Source organism: Python bivittatus, unplaced genomic scaffold (assembly GCF_059951505.1).
Source record: "Python bivittatus isolate LINGU-HERP-01145 unplaced genomic scaffold, Pbiv_v1 ctg000080_np1212, whole genome shotgun sequence".
Lineage (NCBI taxonomy): Eukaryota > Metazoa > Chordata > Lepidosauria > Squamata > Pythonidae > Python > Python bivittatus.
In genome coordinates, this window is record NW_028277035.1 from 11,348,173 (window position 1) to 11,372,201 (window position 24,029).

Below are 24,029 nucleotides of genomic sequence, written 5' to 3' on the forward strand. Positions count from 1 at the left end.
ATTTCAGCTTTCTTTTGCTAACCTGGCTGTGGAACACAATAAGCAGCTAAGCACAAGGCATCGAGATGGGGATGGATTTTACTGCACGTGATGAACTGATCTCCACTCCAATTCATTTTGTGTGGAGGAGGACATCAAGATAAACGCCTTAACTCATCTAACTTGCCCATAAGAGAAGGAAAGATGTTTCATCTAGAGCAGAGCATCAAAAGCCATTGTTTTCATTTCAGACAGACAGGAATTTAATTCACATTTTAGAAAGACTATTCTAATGGCAAGACTCATTCAGCCCTGGAACTATCTTTTCCAACTTGGTGCCCTTCAAAAGTTTTAGACAGATTTCCAATTCTGTAATTCCCAGCCAATATGTACAACAGACATCAGGCTGAGGAAGACTATCTTGGGCTGTGGGTTACATTTACTTTGTAGTTTTTATTTCAGGTACATGCTGCCTCTTTCAGCTCAGGAATTTTTAAAACTATACTTTAATTTTATCTATGTACAAATTATGGAAATAGGTTTATTCATATGGAAGGGACAAATCTTAAGTTTGTATAGAAATACATGTTGGGAACCAAAATAAATCTATCTTGCATCTCAGATTTCTATGGTATCTTGAGAGGTTAGGTACATTCTGTTGTTAACAAGGCTAAGGTGAGTGCCTTGAAAACTTAATAGGAGGCTGAATGAAATATCCCCTTGCCCCCTAAAATAAGTTGAAAATATCTCTGTAAATATCTCTAACACATTTATATAATTTTGGAGATGTAGGCAGAGAATAACCAGATAATCACCAATCATGTCTTCAGCCTGGGAGTGGTTGGTCAAATGCTGATTAATCACATAAGCCTACTCACAGACCTAGGGGGTAAATAAAAGGACTAGTACTGAGGGATCTTGTGGGAATGCACATATTTTAGGAACATACATGAGACCAGAAAAGGGATAGTAAGATTTGACTTGCTTCCGGCAAGAATCTAAACATTCTGGCTACTGCTATTCCCTGAAAGTCTAATGAAGAAACAGGGCTCATCAGTAAAGTCTCCATTTATCTGTATCTTGGATATTTACTTATTTATTTATTTAAACAATTTATAAGGCTGCCCATTTTTCAAAAGTGACTCTGGGCAGCATATGAGGATTAAAATGTAGCCATCACTACAACAATTTAATATAAATACAAATGTATGTATTTAACATGTTAAATTTATGTATTTAATGTAAATACAAATAGGACAAAATGCCAGTAAGTCTACAGAACTTCTGAAGTTCCTCATCGCTTGAAAAACTAGGATGCAATCTCCTCTTGAGAATAATCAGGCATTCTCATTTCATATTTTATTTTTTGATGATCCTATACTCATAATTTGGAAATGTAATTAGTGTCCCTCACTTTATCCAATAATAAACTACATAATTACTGCAAGGTATTTCCAGCTATATCCCACAAGACCTCACAGAGATTGGTGTAGCGTAATCCTTTCGACAAGGATTCAGTCATTGCCATTTGATTATTGTTCTGCTGCAACAATTAGTCATGACATTTAAAGCATAACTGTGGGAGTACACAAAAATAGAAGGGACTTTAAACCAGCATTGAAGACATTTAATGGTGACATTGCTTATCCCTTCAGATCATGAAATTATGCATAGGATGAGGCAATTATAAGAAAGAAAAAAAGAAAAGAACTGGCAAAAAATTTCATCAAGCTAATGCTCACGAGATTACATTAGATTACAATTTCCATAATCAGAGCTAACCTTCGAGGTGCTCCAGCTGGCATAGTTCAAAGGATGTTAGGTTCAATTAAGTGCATGGTAGCCAAAACAGAGCAGTTACTGTGACTCTGGAGGTTAAGTGCCTGCAAAGCTTTTACCAACAAGAGCCAATTGATCCCACAGACTGGAGCTTCCCCATCCTGATCTAATTTGTATTCATCAGTTCTTGTCCACTGTTCACAAGCAACTTGGGAATAAATCCTTTTGCAGTCCCCTTTCTTTGAAATCAGTAACATTAAACTGATATTCTCTATCTTTTCTATTTAACTTTTCAATATCTCCTCTGTGCTCCCCTTTTTCACCACGAATAAACATCCCCTTAGTCTGCACACCCATCCAGTCTCTGATGTTTCCCTAATGAAATCTTCCAGACCGTATTTAGTACATACTGTATCCTCTTTATTTTTTTTTAATTAAAACCTTTTAAAGTTTAGAATATTTAGAATTAGCACACTGATCCATGTATTAGGTATTGGTCATGCTAATTAAACAGGGTTTTTTTCCTCCTTTGGAAAATGTATAATTGTTTCCCCTTAGCTTCTTTTTTCTCATGTATATAATCTTTGGAATTGTAGTAATTGTAATTGCCTGAACTATTTCTCCTCATTATTTGTTAGTGCGAATATTAATTGTACTAATTGTTCCCATCATATGTGAATTTTAATCCCCCAAGTAGAAATCACTACAATGCTCACTTAAAAGATCACTGAAATCAGTAAGATCTCTGAAACTGACTCAAAGCCAAACATATGTGCATAGGGCATTCCATGTGGGAATGGAAGAGCTGACTTGTAAGAATTCAAGGACATTTTTAAAAACACACACACAAATGAAAAATGGCCGTGAGCTAAATGGAATTTTAATAGCAACCTCTTCAGCATGCTAGAAACTAAGTCTGCCCAAGAACATTACATGTGTAGTAGTTTTATATCAATTTCAGGAAATACGACATTCAACAGGATCTTAAAGAAGAAAAACACTGTGATTCACAGAACATCAAACTGATCTCTGATGAGTCAAGCCTTATACGACATTGTAACACATGCATAAGCAAGCAGCTGGTGTTGCAATGAAAAGAAATGGGCAAAACTGGGGGGAATTTTTCTTGGACTTTTTCTTAAACACCATTATGCCTTTTGTACAACTTACATCTACTGGTCCTACTTGTTTCCTGCCTGAAAAGAGATGGAAACAATGCCAACTATTTAAAATTGCATTGACGTATATTGAAGAAGGTAGGGTGCCACAAAAAGAGAAACTTTGGGTCTAGATTTTTATCTACTCTTTTTTTAACCACATTTTCTACCCAACATGAAAGATCTAAGCAGAGGAAGAAAAATAGTGATACCTGTGGGTCACATGGTCAATGAGATGCTGCTTGAACATGAAACTCCATTTTTTAATTATACCCAGAAGAGATGCTTTGAAGGAACGGGCATCCACTTTCATCCAGCTGTCAAGCACACAGATTGGCTCCAGGTGGCTTACTTCTTCATAGACCCTCTCATAAGAGTCTATTTGCTCTCTGAACTGCTGAAGTGTAGGAGGGGTCTCTGGGACACCTTCCTCTGCATGGACTTCTATCTCCTCTGCAGTGAGAACATGACCATATAAGAGAAACTGGCGTAAGAATTCCTTTCTGTCATCCACATAGAGATAGGAGTAGTGGTCAAAGGAGTTGCGATAGGCACAACAAGCTGAGATCATCTTCTGGACACGCCCCATTAAGCTTTGGCGCATGTCAGCAAGGTCAGCCATCTCTTCCATGTCAGCCTGTCAGGAGACAGAAATGCAACCCTGAACTAAACAGAACAACTGAAGGAACACATTCACATGTAATACAGGACTGTAGCCACCAAGGATCAAACCTGATAATGAGGGAATGTGCAATGGTCTGCAAGCCTTGGTACCAGGGAAGAGACCCGGTAGATCTCATTGACAAGACCTTCAACTATATCATAGAAACCATCGCCGGCACCAGCATCCAAAGTAGGGCGAAATGTCATCTCAGGGACAGACAACTCCAGTTGGATTTTGAAAAGAGGAGCGTGGTCTGCCTTGGAATCTGCAGGACAAGAAGGCAGGTGTAAGTGGTCTGCTGACAATTCCTTCCAGCCTCTGCAATGAAAAACACCAGTACAGCCTTCCACTGTTTGGCACCCTTCAGATATCTTGGATTACCATTTCCAGAATTCTCAGCCAGTCCAGCCAAAGGCCATGCTGGCTGTAAAGTCTAGGAGTTGTAGCCTAACACAGATGAAGCAAACTGCATGTCAGCCCTACAAGGTAGACCAAGTCAGAACTACTTTTATTGTAACAGCTACAGTAACAGAATCTTGCAAATGTTCCCCCTCCCTCACTTTATCTTCTTGTAAACTAGGGTGAGGCTTGTCTGAGACATTCTTCAAGTTAGTTTCTTGCCCCAGGCTCAAGACCCACTTATCTGACCATTGCCTTGGTAGCAGCTCTTTCCTCTATTCATCAAGGCCATTCCTCTTATGCCCTCTACACTGCATTAAATGAATAGACATAGACATCAGCCAAATTTTTGTGAAAGAATCATACCTTTGATTTTAAAGTCTTATTTCCAATCACAGCAAAATAAATTCAGATGCAAAAGGGAAAATCTTGTTTTCACAGGCCAGATCTCTTGTAATCTTAGTTCAGTGATTGCACAATATGTCCAGATTAGAACATGGAGGTCCAACAATCTCTCCACCTCCACCCCATTATGTTCACAATAGATACAACAATAATGGAAGAACCAGCCCCAAAATAAATGAGAAAGGAGTCTGATTAAGAAGGACAAATTCACCTGTATTTTCCAAAAGGTATTTAAGTGAACATTCAATGACATTAAAGAATCCATCCAGAATGATCTCATCTATATGTTCCAAATAAGCTTTCCATACATCTGAAGATGGATCTGCTTCAAAGAGTCTCAAATTTTCCTAAATATAAAGAAATCCCAATCAAAAGACATTCTTTGAACTTGTTTCAGCACTAATAAAAAGGTAGAAACGGCACTATCTAGCATTCCCTTTCACTTTTTAAAAATATTTCTTTTAACCTAGCAGATACTCCTTGAGGGATATCACATGTTCTACGGAGCCCACAAGTGCCACATTTGGTGGCCTGAAAAGCTTTTGTGGATGCTGCTGCAGTTTGCTTAAGGAAAGAATTAGGAACCATTAGTCCAGATCATCACTTACTATGCCTCGTACAGTATTCAAATATTTCAGGGTGAGTTTTCCCCCCCCATCACTTGCTGCCTTATCTTTTATCTGAAGATGCTAAGTGGGTCCCAGATCTCCTTCCTACGATTCTTTTGCCATCATGCAACCATATCCCCTCTAGAACTTCTACTAACTATCCTTTGAAATCCTAGTAAATGCTTGGTTTCAGTTTTAGTCAGAACTCCACTATATTCCAAGCATTAAAGGCAGCAAGACATATTTGGATGTTACTGGGAAGGATATTTTAAGTTTGATTTGTGTTCTCATAAGCAATTGATTCTCTGGAATAATTCCTATTTAACAAAAGTGGAGAAAAGTGTTGTTTGTTTTACATTTGGGCTCAAAAAAGGAGTAATATCTTAGATCTGGTTATTAATAATAACACCTTGAAGACTTTTGAGAGGGGATAGAAAGAATACAACTTGCCTAAAAGCTACCTTAAATGAATATAGTTTGCAATATATTAAATGAAAACACTTGATCTTTTCCCAACTTGCACCTAATGTTTTGGCAATCTTGGCAATGCCTACAGTTCTAAGTGTACTTGTAGTAGTATTTGGGAGGCTAAACAACAATGAACTGACAATTAAGATAAATATTGATAACTTACAAGAAATATGGAATAAAGAATTAGAATCAGGTAACATATAAATTCTGGTAATAAAATAGTAAAATAAAATTTTAACAAATCAGTCTTGAGTTTTAAATGATATTAAATATGTCTCTTATGATCTTAAGATGAGACAAATTCATCAAAAGGGGGGGGGGTTGTATTTACTAGATACTTAAGTGGATGTTCAAAAAGGGTTGCTTTTATTTTTTACATTTATTTTTATTAGTATGGGGGAATGGGTTCTCTTCCAGGTTGATATCTGTTTTCTAGCTTTTTGTACTTTGGTATTTTATATATTTTGTTTTATTGTGAATTTTTGCAATAAAATCAATTTAAAAACTGAAACTACACAGAATAATGAAACTCTACACAAAACACAATATCAGCATCTTTCTATTTAATGAGAGAAGTCTTGATTTGTAGGTGTGGTTTATATCCCAGCCTGCTCTAAATGCAAACAGGCATATATTTTTTATTTATTTATTTATTAAATTTATCCCCACCCATCTCCCCCTAATGGGGGACTCTGGGCAGCTTACAACTGATTAAAACAATAAATAAAATACAATTACTAAAATCTAAAGCTATGTGAAACAGTTACTAAAAAAGTCCAGGAGGCCGATGGTTCAGAGCAGCAAACGCCAGGGCTCTAAGGGGCTAGCCAACCTCACACCTAATGTCTTCCCTCCCTACCCTAGGCCAGATGGCAGAGCCAGGTCTTCAAATCCCTCCCCCATCATATGAAATCCCATGATTTCACATGATGAAAGCAGCTACGGTTTCTGACCTGGTACTTGTCAGAATCCTCGCAAGATTTTATAATAGATTATTAGATGGCTAGTTTAAAAAGAAAAAAAAATGGTTTTTTACATGCTGCGGTTCTGCCATTGTAAAAGGGGGGGGGGAGTAGGGATGAGAAACCGTTAAAAAGCAGATGGCTCCTTATCACAAGCTCTGGCATGCTCAAGGTCATACCAGCAAGAGAATCAGAGGACCAAGAACTAAGGGCGATGTAGGGGGGGGAAAGTAAGAAAAACAGCTTTTGGCGTGCTTTTGATCAGTCTTAGCAATGCTTTGGATCTGTACACTTATTCTCAATAAATGAACTTTCTTTTGAATCAATATTGGTTGCAAGGAAAGTTGCTGGATTTGGGATCAACAGGTGGCAACTCGTTACAGTACTCCTGAATTAATGAATGTTAACATAAATGCATATTAAAATGAGAGCATGGATGAGACATTTCATGTGTGTAATGATTTAATGCTTTTACTAATGGGAACAAAATACTTGCAGATTACTCGTCCTAACAGAGTAGTTATGTCTATACCTTAATCAGAAAATGAATCTTATGCCCTGAGTCTGTAATGAGTTGGTAGTGTTTGTCCAGTCGCTCATGTTGATTATCCAAGTACAGCAGAGATTCTTTTTTCCCATCTTTTCTTTCAAATACTGGGAAGACCCAAGACTTCATAATATTCTGAATTTCTTCAGTGTTGTCTTTGGTTTTCTGGATTGTTTGCTCAAGATTTCGAACACTGTTAACCATGTGTGAAATACAATCCCAAAGGCCTTCCAATAAAAGCAACAACAGAGAACATTTTAAGAAGTTAACAATGACAAGTCATCCAATCCATAAAACTGAGAAGGAAAAAATCATTTCTTGCTGAGCTCTTATCGAAGGGCCAGATGGCTTTCCCATTGGAAACAAATGAATTGCAAGAAAATGTTACTGAACATGAGCTGTTTTCCTCTACATAAATATAGCTTTTGCGTGACTACAATATAATTTTGCCAAAGCAAAATTAATCTAATATAGAAGGCCTAAAACACAACTCTCATCATTATACAATCTTCAACATGTAATGTAAAAACATTACTGTTTTTAATTTTTGAAAGAGAATCTCACCCATCTATTCCATTCCAGCTACTCAAAAATGAATAGGTACCAGCATGACTTCCTATCCTCCAAATATTTCTTCATTATTTCTTCTCTTTCTAAGCTCCTGTATTCTTTTCCAGTGCCAAAGAGTCATCTTCCTTAACTGTTCAAAGTGGAAAATGAATTCCCCAACATTCAAGATAAGTTCACTCTTTATATTAGGTTGAAATGGACATAGCACTATAGACACCAGATGACTACAATACACAGAAGGATACCAGGAAGAAGAGAGAACAGGGTCCCCCCCCCCCCCCAATTTGGAAATGTCCACATTCATCTGTAGAGGAGAAAAAGTGAGCAAGTAGAGCTTTCTGAAGAAGACCCAGCTTGGCTGAAAGAACAGGAATCACTTTATTCTTGCTACATGGGACTCCACAAGGAGAGCTTACCTTTTGTTTTCCAGTTTAATGTTTCTTCTGCTTCTTTCAACTGAATATCAATTGCATGCAGCTGACTCTGTATCAGTGGATATTCCACTTCTAGGACTGTACACAATATTTTGTTGTACCAAGTAACCATTAAATCCAAGTTGGCCACTAATTGCCTGAAGGATTCCCTAGAAGCATATATTTCTGCTGCTGTTTCTGGAATATTCCCGATCCGATCTTCTCCAAGGTAACTCACTTCTCTTAGAACTGACACCAGCTATAAAACCACACAGTAAAACAAACCTTTGAAATATTTTCATTAGAATCCTTTCTCTTCTAGAAAATATATATATATATATATTTCTTCTCTTCTCTCTCTGTATGTCTATGTAGAGTTTCAGTTAGAGAACTTCCTGAATAACCAAATAGGGACTCCGGGAGAAAAGAAAAGTTCCTTCTCAACTCAAAAATTTTAATTACAGACTATCTTTCGGATTGTCATCCCACCAATATGGGATATCTGTAAAATTCAGCCACAAGTCTTTCTACATAATTCCAGTTTTAATCTCAGAAACGTTTATCTAAATTACTAGGGAATAAGGAAAGTTTTGCTTTTATAGTCAAATTTTTGACAATAAAGTTGTATCAATTAACACTATGGTGGTTAACAGAGATTCCACTGAAGAAGCAACATGCTTCTGAATATGAAATACTGGGCATAAGGAATGGGTTTAAACAAAGTTATCTTCTTTCTGGCCTGTTTGGAGCTTGGATATGGCTGATCTGTGACCACTGGCAGAAAATTATGCTGGGCTTTTGCTCTAATTCAGAATACTTTTTCCTTTACATTTATCTCCTGTTCCATAAAATGTTTAATTTTGGATATGTGAATTAAATTCAAGCTCCACTGAATGGAATTGTGCAATGATGAGGACTCAAGATGTTGCTATTCTCTAGGAGTTTTTTTAGCCGTGTAGTTCTCTATCTCCTTGGGCAATAGCAGAGATTAATCCATGCTTGGATAGCTCCAAGCACTAGACTACTTCTCACTCTGCAAAACTGCACCTGCTTCTGCGAAAAGTTTTTGGAAGATCAACATTCTTTCTGGAAGATCAACATTCTTTCACCTTACCTGAGGGTCAAAATTGACTGTAATCAGTTTACTCTTTGAATCTCGTTGGATAAGTGGTTGATTGAGATTATACTGAGCTTTCACAGACACAGTCTGGAACCATTCCTCATACAGCTTCTCTTGATATCTGCCAGAAGACCAAGCAATCATGTAGGACTCTATACACTGCCAGACAACTGCCTGAGCCTGTTATTGGAAGAGACTTCCTGGCTACATTGCAAGCAAAGCTGAAGTGAAAAAATCTGTTAGTGTCAAAAGCAGCAGAGTCGGGGAGGGGGGGTGTTCTTGCCACGCTGTCCCCACTATCTAGAAGACCACTTTGTTTCTTCCTACAGAGTAATTTCTCCAAATTCAAACAACTGAATCACAAGATGAAGCAGTCATGTGACTATCATCAGCCCTTAGATAAATTATGCTTATCTAAGTTATGTAAATTAAACTCTGAAGATAAAATAGTGCTTCAGGAATCCATTAGCCTAAACTCTATAAAAGAAGAAGCAGGAGCATATCTAAAAGAATCTGGGACAGTGGCACTTAAGTCTGGAACAGAGGATGAAGTCCACCCAGGATGAACTCCACCCAGCAGTGTAAACAGTACACAAAGGTGCAAAGTCAAAATGTTAGCACATGAAGGGCCAGATGAGAGAGAATACGTTTTTAGGAGCAAAACATCTATTCATAAGTGAACCCTGTACAAATACCTGTTTTGCTCAGCTAAGGCTAGAAAAGGTGGTATCTGGTAGAGCAGAAAAGTATTTAACTTGCAATCCTGTAATAAATATTGCTACATTAGCTATTGTTTGTACCCTATGACCCTATGTATTCCAACCTTAACTTGGACCCCTGTAACTTAGCTTTGGTTATCTCCAGATGTTGCCCTAGATTCTGATTTGGCCAATTCACCCTGCCTGTTGTTTAACAATTACATTGGGTGTGCTTCCTGAGTCTTTATAATTAGCTTTAAGTCTTCTGTGAGCTTCCATGCAGCAGAACATAGTTGGTTTCACCCATGACCTAAATTGTGCCTAGGTTTATTTATACTACACACAGTCATGCTAATTTTGACCACTAAGTCCTCTGATAAGTTCGTAATGTAGTTAGGTCTAGAGACTTGAAATGTGTGATTAATGTTTCGCCGAAGTGGATTTGTCTGGATTTTATATCACAAGTGAAGTTCATCAAAAACTAGGGGGTTCATTATTCTAGCTAAATTTAGCTTAGTCCCCTAGATACTTCTATATACAAACTACTAGCTATGCAACCACAGCCCCAGGATAACACCCCAAATTGTATACAAAATGGGTTTGAATAATTCTCCAATATCCTAATGCCAAAAATCCAGAATTCCAGTTACAGACATTATAAAGCGTCCCCACATTTAAAGGGCAAAGCCTTCATAATTTAGATTGTTGTAAAATAGTTTTAGGCATGAAGATTTCATATTTATAACAGATATCAAATATTTTCACATAAAAGTCTACTCTTTGTGAGAAACAGAATATAGCAAATAGCATTTAGAAATAACAAGTGACGTCTTAAATGGCTAAACTGTTTTGCTTACAAGAATAGCTTAATCCTGAGTGTGGTGAGGGGGTGAGTGCGTATAGGAGCTGCTCTAATAATAAGGATAAAGATTACGCTATACATGACCGAATATAGCTCTGCAGCCTCCCAAATAATTTGGCAGAAAATAGCTAAAATGGGGGATCTATAATAATTAAATGAACTGGAGAGAAAATCATAATGTTATTTGCACTAAGAGGCAATATTTTGGACATAGGCCACGGCTTCTCCTTCCCTCCCCTTTTATTTCTTCCTCCCAAAAGACTTTTAGAAATATATTACCACGTCAATGTCATATTGTATGGAAAACATTTCTAAAACATTGAATTTAGCTAATTAAGGAAAAAAGCATATTTGGATAAAATTAACCTCAAAACACCTATTAGCTACATATTGCACCAACCTCATAAAAATAATTTAGCAAAGGCAAATGTATTCTTATAATATGCCCTATTGAGACACATTTACCTTTCTAATAACTGGATCAAATCTTCATACTTCTGCACCATTCTTTTGCCTTCCACAGAATCCAAGGAACTATCAATAAAATGCATCAGAGTAAACCTTATGACTTGATAATTTGACTGAAATTACATGCCGATATTTTAAATAGTGTCACCTTTTTAGATAATGTTTATATGTAGATGTCATACATTTGGAATACACACACACACACACCTTTCCTGTGAAGAATTCCTCTGCCTGAGACCTGAGCGACACATGATATTAATCATGGCTTGCTCTTCAGAAGAATTTGTTTCTTTTACCAACTGTCAGCATGGGTCCATCCATATCAATCATTACATCACTGTAGTTTGGCCTACAGACTACAGTGATGTATAATAGTCTTCAATTGTCCTGTCTCTCCTTTCTGGTACCAAAGAATATGCATGTTAAGGACCAACCTGAAATAACACTATTTATATATCTATCCCTTTCATAAAGACTACTCCCAAACCTGTATATAATAGCATTCTTCAAAAGATATAACAAGAAATGGAGAGAAAAATGTTCAACACTAGAATATAGTGCCTCTTCATCAGCTTACTTTTCATCAGTGGGGTCTATAAAGCACATTGACACTTCCTGATTCTTCCACTGTGATTGATAATCTTACTATAGATATATTTCAGAATTCAGAAAATGTAGATTCAGTGACAAGGTCCATACATCTTGCTGAGCCACACTGTGATTTACCTGGATTTCATTTAATGTGCAGTGTGAAGACACTCTTTTTAATTGTAAATCATAGTTTATAGCATAGTATATCGTTTGAACCCAGCCAATTAGGATTTATTCTGCATGTCAGGTCTAATGCAAACCATGTTTAAACAAATCACGGTTTAGAATGATGTGAATCCTGTCAGTATACTTTTACTAATAACCATAGCTTTGCCTTGTCCTCACACACCCTAGGTGTGGCAGGAGCATGCTCTAGCAATCATTTTTACTCCATGTCCTAATGCTATTGCCTTCATCTCATCCTCAGCCCACAGCTGAGGCAGTTTGAAGTTGTCCTTAATTGTTCCAGTTAGTTCCTTTATCTGCAGCATAATTTGGCTGTAGACATGACACTTCATTGACAATATGTTTGTGGTTATGGTCAGAGATGGCATCCATCCAACTCCTATTGGCCATTTTAGGCTAGTGTGGCCATGCCACCACCCTTCCAAATGGCTGGGAACTGGCCTCCATGGCGATTTTGACTTGGCCTACAGAACAGCACGGACACCTGGCCCCCACAGAGGCATCTGTCTGCAAAATGCCTGACTTGCACTTTCTGAAGCAATGTGAGGTCTAATATGGTCTCCTTATAAAGACAGGTTTAGCACTTTTTAGAAAGAATACAAGACTAGTTTGTAAATACAGGTTTAACACTCCTTTGAAAGAGTGCTGGAGCTGTCTTTAAAAACAGGAGTAACAAACAATCTCTTGAGAGAGCTAGTCCTATGCTACATAGAAGGTGGATTTAAACTGTGAAAGAGAGTCACGTTCTGCCTGTTTTGTGTTGTTAGCTTTGTCACCACTGCTGAATTTCAGGTTCTCCACTGTTTTACCAACAAAAGATTTTGGGTAGCCATGGCTTTTGCTGTTTTTATTACTTTGGGGAGGTAGTGCCATTTGGTTTACTCCATTCCAGCTCCATAGCAGCTTACAGGCTACTTCTGGGTACTGCTGTCCATGAGGACAGAACAGGACCTGTTGCCACTACTGCTATTCCCTTGCAGTGCTACTTAAGGATAAAGCTCACTCATTCCCTCCCACTTTATCCTATGCCCCTTCTCTGGGCCTAGGCTAGGCTATTTCAGGGCAGAGGCTTAGCACTCATTCAGAAGAGTGCTAGAGTTGTGTTCAGAAGTATCTTGACTGACAGGTCATGGGCGCTGAGTACCTCCAACCTGTGACCTGTTAGTCAGGCGATACAACAGGTGGCTAAACATACCATTCCATGCACCTGCCTACTACCCAGCTCCACCCCACCCAGCCCCACCTCAAGAGAATGAATGGTGGTTCTTTGCCAGCTGGCAGGCAATGCTTGGTAGGAAGGAAGACAAAGCCAGGAGAATTCACCAATCATTAGCTTATCCTGCATTAAAATAAAAAGGGCAGCACCAGTTGTAGGCCTCACTGCTATAGCAGAATACAGCTCAGCAATCAGGGCAGCCAATTTTATGTTGGCATACTTTCCTGCTGGGTGCATTGCCCTTTAACATAGCCATCTGCCTACGCCCTTGCTTATGTAAAGCAAGGTTATAGTCCCTTTTAGGAATTCTATATGAATATGTGAATTCTGCAGGTTGCTCAGTTGCCTAACCACAAACACGAAACAGATTCAATTTATTCCTAGAAACCACTGGATGGTGTCTTCATTAGCCATTTGATTTTCTCAACAATCCACCAGCTACGGAATGCCTGGCTGTGTCTTGTGTGGTCTCACTAGGACAAAATAAGTCAGAATATAACAAGGGAGAGAAACCACAGAGAATTCTTTCCAGCCATTCCACTCTGGGTCATATAACCAGGAAGGAAGCTCTAGCACTTCTTTAAATAATTTTTCTGTTGTTGGCTTCTCCAGTCACACCAAAATTGTTCCCATTCTGTTTTGTTTGGGAGGAGTCACCCTGCTAAACGACAGACAGATGGATAGTCTCAAACCTTTTAGATAATTATTTTTCAAGGTCCCATCAAGTTGGAAAGAATAAAAAGAGTAGACCAAGCCAAAAGCACTTTTTCAAACTTATTTTGTAATGTCAAGTAATTTTGTCAATTTTTTTTCAGTTCTAACGTTCCTCACTGTAAAAACAATGCATGCAGCGCACTGATACAGAAAGTCCGATAAAATAAATACATTTCTATGAAATAAACATACCCACCAGTGACTGAGGTGCCTGAAATTACTAAATGGAATCTGGATCCTGTATTTTAGTTCCTGAGCCCAGCGATCTCCTCCAGCCACCAAAGGCATATTCTTATGCACTGGTGAATAACCTGAGAAACAAAGCTCATTCTGAAACGATAACTCCAAAATTTGCGTGGCCATTAAATTGCAACAAGGCTGAGCAATCTTAGTTGCTGATTCAGTCTTCAGCGGTAGAAAACAACCTTTCGAATATGTGTAAAACTAGGCATCCTGGCCAGTAGGATAGAGGATTCTTATGACAGGGACTATATATCAATCACTGGGAATTGTTGAGGTGGGCAGCCATTGGTCAGAGGCCACAAGGATTTCTAAACACCATTTCTGTAGTCTTTAGAGCTCTCTTTGATCATGCTACCACAGCTTACAGCACGATCATTGAAAATCACTAGTGCGGTTTCCTCCCGCTTTCAGACTCAAAACACACCAAAAGCATAGTGTACACCAGTGTTGTCCAAACTTGGCCACTTTAAGATGAGTGGACTTCAACTCCCAGAATTCCCCAGCCAGCCATGCTGGCTGGGGAATTCTGGGAGTTGAAGTCCACTCATCTTAAAGTGGCCAAGTTTGGACAACACTGGTGTACATTCTAAGTGGGCTTACTCTAGGTTTTTAAAATACCAAAAAGAATCCTTCCAACTTCCAACAGAAAACTCAGGGTCAGGGAAAATGCCACCTCTGCTCACATTCATGACACAGACATCATCCTTGGCATCATCCAACCCACTTCAGGGATCAGCTTCCCAAAAATTGTTAATTGTCAACTGAGGTCAGCAAAAAACCGGCATAAAAGGAAAGTATAACATCTGAAAAGGTCTATTCCACCAAAACTGAATCCCCAACTGATCACATTGATATTCAACTCCCTACTTCTCTAGCAACCTACAATTAAAAAAAACATGGGAGTTGGTTGCCCAGTAGATACTTCAGAGCCTTTACTCCCAAAACAAAATACAACTGGGAACAAACATTAAATGAAACCCCTTTGAATAACCTGATACTGGAAAAATACATACTATATTGCTATTTTTACACCTTCTTCACTTTGCACAGCAGTTTGTTACATCTTTAATCTAAAAAAGAAAACTGTTCTATATATAACTACAATTATGTCAGATAATTGATATTACAAATTCTTATGACATTTTTTTAAAAAATCAAACTGCTTAAACCAATTTATATTAACATTTTCTGATAACTGAGTATTAAGCCTTTGTAAAAGTTATTAACATGTACCTATTTCTGTCTCCTCCTCAATACGTTTCAGATAGATTAATTTAGCATCATCAAGGTCTCTCTCGAACATTTTGATGAGAAAATTATATTTATCATAGGCATCTACTGCTATCATTGGTCGTTCCAGGAGGCTTCCAAATATGTCTATCAGCTACCACACAGAAAAAAGGAAAGAAACTCTGATTTCACCTACATGGCCTGTAATCATCCATTTACAACAGCAATCCTTGTCATTGCTCACATATTTCCTTCAGTGAACTAGCTATCAAAAATACATTCAACTGTAATTATTTCAATAGTCAACATAAATTGATAATGAAGTATTATCTACTGAAACATAAAATCTCATAAACTGGTACCTCATATGGGCATCTGTCATTATTTAAAATAACTAGGGCACATTTCCTGTGTACTGCAGTCATCCAGTATAACCAGTGACAAACCTTGAATACATGCTCCACACTAGCTGCATCATCAAAAGCTTGGCCAAAGAGAGTTCCCAACCTTCGATCCATATCTTCCATTTTATTCTTAAAGTCATACACATCATCCTCAAACTCCTAAAGGAACCAAACAGATATTTTTTATGAATAAAAGCCATTTCTAATTGAGCAGACCTTTCATCACTAGATACCCTTTACTGTATGCTTGCCCCAGAAGTCCTCTTCAGAGTCCAAAATCACTTACCATATTAGCCACATCCAGACAGTCATATGTCCGGTCTGAAAATACTTTATACATTTCTTGGAACTCTTCATGCATGCTCAGGACTTGCTGACTCAGAGATTTGCCTTTTATGCCACTAAATTCCAGTTTCTCCAGTTTCTCTATGTCCAAAACTGTCATCAGAAGATCCTACAGGCATCAACAATTCACAGTTTATATCTCTATCATTTAGGCCGGCTTTGACAACATCACATACTGATTATTCAGCCAAAAGCAAAAAAACAAACAAACTTTTTTTCAGATAATTTGTTTCTCAGCCCCAACATATCACAGTTTCCTGAACAAGATAAATTGTATTTATCAATTTATAGACAGATTCATTGACAGAGGGAGGAAGACAGTGAAAGTGATATTGCTGTTGGTGCTAATACATAACCATATTGATCAAGGACTTTTTAAAAAATTATTACTACTGGATCTTATTGTAAAACCCTCCAGAAGGGAACATCTTCTGTAACCATGATAAATTTCATGCACCAAAATAAATATATGGGACAGAAATCCTCTAATTTGTTGCCTTTCTCTGTAATGACCCTGTGTACTTTCTTGCAGTTTCTGTAGGAAACAAATACAATATAAACATAAAAATGATATTAAATAAATGCCACACATATTTTACAAGTACACTAGAACACTGCTAAGGAAGTCAAATACTCACAGAATAAAACAGGCAGGCCCAACTCTAGATATGGATTTTATATATGCTTTATTGCTTGTTTCCTTTGCCCCTAATAGTTTGATATGATAGTAGATATATTATTTCACTTTATTAGGCAGATTTGGCAAAGAAATAGGATTTCATTATATCAACTTCCTTACAAGTACATCAATGAAACATACTTGAGACTAAACATAAGTAGCACTAACAATGTTAACTCTGCAGGTCAAAATCTATGCAGTAAGTATATTAATCGTACGTGCTTGCACAGGGTGATCTGCACATAATGGGGCTTTTGTCTGTTGGCCTAAAAGGCATCAGTTGGGGGAAAGATTGTTCTCTGAGATCCCACAGTGTTCTTTCTACCTCATCATGTGGAGATTTGAATAGTGACCAAGAAACTTTGCTTCTTTTCATCTGGATCAGAAAAGGTAGTAGAAGCGCCTGGGATCTGTAATGGTCTAGATTAGCTAGGGGCCAATAAGCTAAAGTTCAAACCAGTAACCCGGAGATGCTATTTGTAAAAATGTTTTTTGTTTTGTTTTGTTTGAAAGGTAGCATACAACCAATTAAAGACAGGCTTACATTCTAATAATAAGTAACAATACAGTGGAGACCTTAATCAACTTAAGCAGAAACCCTTATTGTACAACAAATATTTTGATGTGATTTGCAGTAGTTTTTTAATGTATTCAGTTCTGGACACAAAGCTAAATAATCTCATGCCTATCTACACTGACATTTTAAATTATAGTTAACAGTGATACAATACCTTCTTTTTTCTATTTTTAATGGTTTAAGTTATTTAATCATTAGAGTGCTAGGAATTTTTAGTCAATACTGTACAAATACCACTGTATCAGGATATATAATGTATGTTTTACAACAATATAATAAAAAAGTATATTATTTGTTCCTAAAAAAATATGCTTGCATCCCCCTTAAAGAATCAGGCCAGCCTGATAACATAATATCCAATATTACTGGATATTTACTGATCTAGTTATGATACAGAGGGCCAAATTGGCTTATGTGGCACAAGGAGTTTTTTACTAGCTAGACTATCAGATGCAACTTTTCTTGGGCCAAGATTGCTCAAACAATTACCTATAACTTTTTAATACCCAAACTAGATTACCTCAATGTTTTATAAGTGGGATCTGTCATGAAACATGTACTATCACAGAACATAAATTCTTACCTCTGCTTGTATCCATTTTACTACATCAACAAATGCACAAATGACAATAAATTAGTGTACTGCCTAGCAGTAAAAATTAGTAAATTACTATTAGAAAATATTAATGTAATGTTTAAAAGGAATAATGATTGCTGTGTTTTTTGCAAGGCTAATTAAAGGGGTATACAAAATGCAGCAACTTCCAATGAATATTACTTTGCATTTGGCTGGAGTTAGTACTTTGAAAAAGAGATCAAAATATTCTAGCTGAAGCTTTTTCAGAAATGGGGCTGGTACCAATAGCTGGTGTGGTAGATAGAAAGTAAGAAAGATGACCTTGACAGAGATACGCAAGCTGTGTTACCAAGGCAACAAGGGGTAAAACATGTTTGAAGTCCAGAATGTCCAGATAACTTTTAAAAGTGGCTCCCTCCCTCCTTCCTATAACCCAGTGAATCAGGGAGGCATGCTGAAAACAACCCATATCCACTCCAAAGCACCTTCTCATGCTATGTCAGCATCTCCTTAACTCCAATGCATATTTTCCTGGGATTGTGCAACTACTATAGGACCCCAGGAACAGATGCAGCTTCTTTAAGGAGCCACCAACAGCTTCCAATCAAAACTTTTGCCATTTTGATGCCTTCAAAAGGAACCCAATGAACAGTTGACCAGTGGAGGGAGGCTATCTGGTAAAGCAGCAACAGCAGGAGAGACCCAGAAATAAGCCAGCTCTCTTTCTGTGCTTCACCACATAGCCCTTTCTCATTGACTTCTATTAGTCCACCCCCTTTTGAACACAGTGCTTTTTCAGAAGAGTGCTAAACCCATATTCAAAAATGATCTAAGCAACAAGTCACCAGTGCAAGGGAGGGGCTGCAGAGTGAAGCAATGGAGAATCAGAGCTTTCTCTCCTACTTCACCATGTAAACCTCCCCAATCACGTCTTAGTTGGGCTGATCCTTCTTTTAAAGCCATGTCTCTGAGTCAGACTTCAGCTTGGGGACCTGACAAGTAAAGGGGGAAATTCTGGTTTGAACTTCCCTGCTGCTCAACCCAGAATGGCCGTGGAGGTCAGTGCCCAAAGACCTGATGGGAGGGAGCATCATTGAACCAACTTAAATGACCAACAGACAATCTGGGGGCATGCTTGTCCCACAGTCAGATGCAAGTGGGAAAGGCTCTAAATCCACAGTTTAAGCCATTAAGCAAAGGGTCAAGAAAAATGTGAGAAATGGGTTGCAGAAAAGGGTGACGCCAAAATACATTGCTTTCTGTATGGATTATTCATTGTTCTATTTCACAGCCAAGTACTTACATATACCATGTGAAGCCTCTCTAGGAAATTATTCAGTTGTGCAAAAACCATTATGGAAGGAAAATCCCATTCCTTTACTTCTTGGCCTGGCTGAAAATAATTGCTAAGATTTTCTCTTCTTTCTTCAAAGGTTTGTTTGAAATAGTCAAAAACATTAAAAGCTTTCTGGACTTTACTCAGACTTTCTTCGGCTTCCCCTTTAAGTAGATCTTCTGGGCTGAGATAATTCTTAGCCTGGTTGGACAGAATAGAGAAACAAATTAAATCCATGTAAGTTAAGTTTAGCATGGAACAATCCTTGTAAAAGATGTGTTGCTTTGTTTCGCTTCTTAAATTGACCACTCAGTTGCAAACTGATGCTGGTTTGATAATTAATAAAATAGGAAATCAGTAGAGATTAGATTTGTACACAGATGTGTTAGGCATATAACAACAAATGCATATGTTGGCTCCTTATTTACCAATCAAAAGGCACTGCATATGTGTTCCATTTCTTCCCTTTTAAGTGATTTTATTTTTGGTAAGAAAAAAAGCTGAAACATCAGTCAAAAAATAGAAGACGGCTAAAATTCCATGTGAAATTCCATGAATGAAGGAGACAGAGCGCACACTAAAAGCTTCTGCTAACAGCACCCCATGCTCTTAAACTGTCCTGTTTTAATTATCCAGTGTTGTGAACGTAAGGTGCAAAGAACCTCTCCTTTCACTTCCCATTGCAGTGTGATTGACTGCAGTAGTGAGAGATGCATCCACCACTGATGTCGGGTGCTGAATAGGGGACCTAAACTTTTTGCAGCTCTTCTTGATGTGACCACGTTTATTGAGATTACACCAGATGTGGCAAGAATCAACTAATGTGCTGGCAAAACAAGTTTATCCTGGAAAGATTCCGTAGACATCCTCACAAGAAAGGCTACATTCATCCTGTGAACACGTGGAATGTCAGATTATTTAATTATTTTGCAGAATTAGAACCACTTCAGGCCTACCTGCTGAATAAGAAGACTGCAGATTTCTTGAAGAAGCACAATTATTCTAGCAGGTGCACAGTAGTATTTGGAAGTGCCCCATATTAAGCACACTATATGAAGCATATGATTTAATAACGGCTTCACCTCATTAAATTCCACATTTTCTATTTCTTCTAGCGGGCGCTGGAGAGGCTTTAGGTACATATTTATATCCTGGGCTTCAATCAAAGCTGTGATTTTTGAAAACAAAGAACACGCTTTTTAAGAAGAAATACTTTGTATGTTACTTAGATGACAACATAAAAATAAACTTCCTTGGAAATAAATCATTTCATATTCAAAGGTATTTATTCCCAAATATCTGTATTGTGAATTAGAATGCCAACAAATTTATCTTGGCTTTATGTTGCATGAAGTTGCACAAAACATGAGATATGAAAATTAATGGGATCTGTTCTTAAAAGTGCTGAGAAAAAGAAAGGCAAAGAAAACGCAGCACCCAAAAGTAACAGCATGTAACTCAATTTCCTGCAGAGAGATAAGTATGTTGTGGGATTCAGCAATTCCTTACAGACTCTTTAAAGATTTCTTTTTAATGGATGAATGGTACAGTAGATATAAGCAGCTTTAAATTCTAGTATATTGAGCAACTCCAAAAAAAACCCTCCTATACATTACGATTGTGAGTATTCTTTCCACATGTTATTTAGCTGCAAAAACAGGGATTAGTTTCAAACAAACCCTCAAGTTACTTAACATGATTTCAGTGAACTGGATTTATAAGGATTTGGCTTCTGTATTTTTTTTTAATGATTAGACTGTAGGGGCCAGTAGGGAGCCCAGTACTTCTTGTGCTCTAAACTAGCCTGATGATACTTGTTCCTTTTATTATTATTTCATTTATAAATTTTAAATGGACAAGAATGAAATCAAGCACTTGCTTCCATCCTACCTATCATCTTTATTCCACTGAACACTTCTAGGTGCCATGTGGGAGACCAGAGTCTAAGCCTCCCAGCTGCCCAGATTTAAAAAAAGAAAAGGTTTTAATTTCGTTTGAGACTTATTTAGGGTCAAAGACTAGCCATTAAGGAAGAATACACATATCAAAGACCAAAATGATGAGAACATAAAACGGTAAAAGTTCACAAGGGTATAAATAGACTATTTAATTTTATTCTTGGCATGGATGAGATAAACATATATACTTATTGAATATTTAGAGTATTACCATTAATCATCTGTTACAATGGCAATTTCACAAAACCTAGTTGCTTTGTTAGATACTTCTATAGACAGATTGACCAAAAGAAGATGAGTTTTCTCCACATTAGACCAGCCAGAACAATTCAGCAGCAAAGGTGTTATTAAGCCATTGTGCCAAGCTATATAAAATAGGCAATGCAATAAAACATAAAAGATTCAATATTCCTCAGCTAGCATGGACATAATTATGCTTGTGTTAGGATACTGTTAAATCTCCCTTTTACTAGTTTAGATGACAAACTATTAAATCTCACCAGAGAGAAGCTCTCCAATGCAGCACACATGAGATGAATGAATGGTATTTCACACAGTCCACTCCCAAAGTGCTGTCCCAAGTCTAGATCTTAAAAATTTAGATTGGACTGCCTCCATAGGTCCAAGGTGTTTGTTAGAACAAATCTGGGGACCATGAATGCTAATCATTTTGAGTTTAACAGTGGTTAGGGCAGTGGGCCTCTACTATCTGTGAAATATAGAATTGTATTAACCAACCTTTAGCTTTTAATTATTCCCTCCAGGCAAAGAGGATTAAAAATAATTCCCAAATACTTAAATACTTTATGGTATTACATAGCAGTAATCATCAACCTTTCAGTGCCCAGTTTTTTAAAAAATATTTTTTCATTTGCAATAATTTTACTGCCTACTTACATATATTGTTATTGTCATTAAATTTTTACATTCTAATACTATTAATATTTTTTTTACTTTTAAACTCAAATACAAATGGAACATCCAATTTCATTCAAACAAAATGTATTTATTATTCATAAAAATATATGCATAAAATTATGTCATTATATTAAAATGTTTCTTATTTGTGTTTCATTTTTAATGCAATATTTGTCTTGGTGCCCTCTATCTAAGGTTCAGAGTTTAAGCTGATATGGTCAGATAAAAAGCTTGTCTTTCTATTACATCCAAACAATTTCCTTCTTTTCTGGGAAGAGACTGTCTGCATTCAAACCTGATTTGACTAGACACAAAATTGGGGAAGCTAATAGTATAAATAAACATTGGCTTTACAATTATGGACAGAGGGCATCTTCTGTATTCTCCAGAGTTGTAATTTTCTGTGTTGTTTAAAATTGGCTTTACATTTATTATCATGATACAATCTAATGTTTCATCCATACATATCATTTTGAATGGATTCATCATTCACACATCAGTATTCAATTTGTTAGCTCACTGTATGAAGTCATTATGTTAACTCTCAGAATATATAAGGGCTCTTAAGAAGATGTTATCTGAGAACTATACAGTGAATATGAGAAAAACATCTAGAGCTTCCTTCTTCAAAAATGACATAAATCCATCATATTTTCCTACCATAACTGGAGCTCCGCCAGATGTACAAGCAATAGGATTTGTCAGTGAAATATGGGCCTTTTCAAAGTAGGCTTTTAATGTAGTAAAAAATGGTTCTCTTTTTGTATCAGCTATAAGATTTTTTTGCAAACAATGTCTCTTCTTCAGGATGAAGTTTTCATCAATATATCATACATAGATCATTAATAAAACTTTGCTGTCCATACTTTGGATTTGTCCAACTGCACAGAGAATTTCTGTGTTTTCAGTAGCCTTGGAATCTGATCATTACCCATTTCATCAATGCACCTTTGTACAGCTATGTCACTAATTAGTATGGATCTCAGCTGGAGTTGAATGCATTATTGTAGAAATAACTTCCCACAAAACCGGCATTATCAATGTTTCCCCTACAGTTGTGGTTTACCACACTTAAGCAATACATTCTAAAATATGGGAAGATGCAATAAGTTCATCTTTGGCCTTATCAGAACATTTTTAGTATTGTGGGGACATTTATTAAATAATTCACAAAGGCTTTTGAAGCATTCCAAGTCTATATTCTTTTTGCCCAAGGGTAAAGAGGTGAAAGGCAAATGAAGCTCATCACAAAGATAAGATGGTTTCATAGTTTAATGTGAAAATGTTTGTTGACAGAGTAAACACATCAGAATACTTTTGTTAGTAGAGGACTAAATAAATCCATAATGAAGACGGTACTTATTTGGAAGCATGTTTCAAAATAAGGGACAGCTGCATAGAAAACACTTTCTCATAATGATCACAGTACATTAATAGATGCACAAGAATTAAATTGACCAATCAATTCCAACTGTCACATCAGCCAATAGCAATAGTTGTGACACATCGGGGAAACATCAGTTCTGAAGTTACTGAAGTTGCCGCTGGATCAATAACCTGCTTATCAGCCAGCAGTCACAGATGATATTGAATGCAATGCACCAAATATAAACAAAATGACAGCATCTTCTTACACAGACAAAAACAAGAAAAAACACATTATAAAAAAATTATAGCCTGATGAACCTAAGTCATTATTTCCTTCATTTTTATAACACCCACTGGTGGGTGTTATTCAGATTGAAGTATTACTCTATAATGATGTTATTTATTTTCCAGCAATGATTGCTGCTGAATACCCTTTGGGTTCAGACTACTTTTGTCTTGGAATATGTAATGTGAGTCCCTTCTCTCCACTATATGCGCTTAAAGACTCCACCTCAAACCCACTCACATTATGGAGAAGACAGCTGCATCATCATCTTAGAGAACTGGACTAGATTTAGTAGCCAA

At 37.1% G+C, this 24,029-nt stretch overlaps 1 protein-coding gene across 2 annotated transcripts in view; it reads right to left on the reverse strand.

Annotated features, from left to right (window-relative positions):
* Positions 1-24,029, reverse strand: part of DNAH9 (dynein axonemal heavy chain 9) — a 212,906-nt gene that overhangs the window by 177,512 nt on the left and 11,365 nt on the right. The window contains exons 5-17 of one of the 2 annotated variants that reach the window (XM_088133503.1): positions 20,157-20,368; positions 19,168-19,401; positions 15,973-16,140; positions 15,729-15,845; positions 15,286-15,436; positions 14,006-14,120; positions 11,100-11,168; positions 9,069-9,195; positions 7,958-8,213; positions 6,957-7,198; positions 4,595-4,730; positions 3,648-3,844; positions 3,128-3,552 (exon numbers count right to left, since the gene is read on the reverse strand). In XM_088133503.1, the coding sequence (XP_087989629.1) occupies positions 3,128-3,552; positions 3,648-3,844; positions 4,595-4,730; positions 6,957-7,198; positions 7,958-8,213; positions 9,069-9,195; positions 11,100-11,168; positions 14,006-14,120; positions 15,286-15,436; positions 15,729-15,845; positions 15,973-16,140; positions 19,168-19,401; positions 20,157-20,368 (2,449 nt within the window). Of the gene's footprint in view, positions 1-3,127; positions 3,553-3,647; positions 3,845-4,594; positions 4,731-6,956; positions 7,199-7,957; positions 8,214-9,068; positions 9,196-11,099; positions 11,196-14,005; positions 14,121-15,285; positions 15,437-15,728; positions 15,846-15,972; positions 16,141-19,167; positions 19,402-20,156; positions 20,369-24,029 lie in introns of both variants that reach the window. The other variant, XM_088133502.1, reaches the window with a different exon arrangement.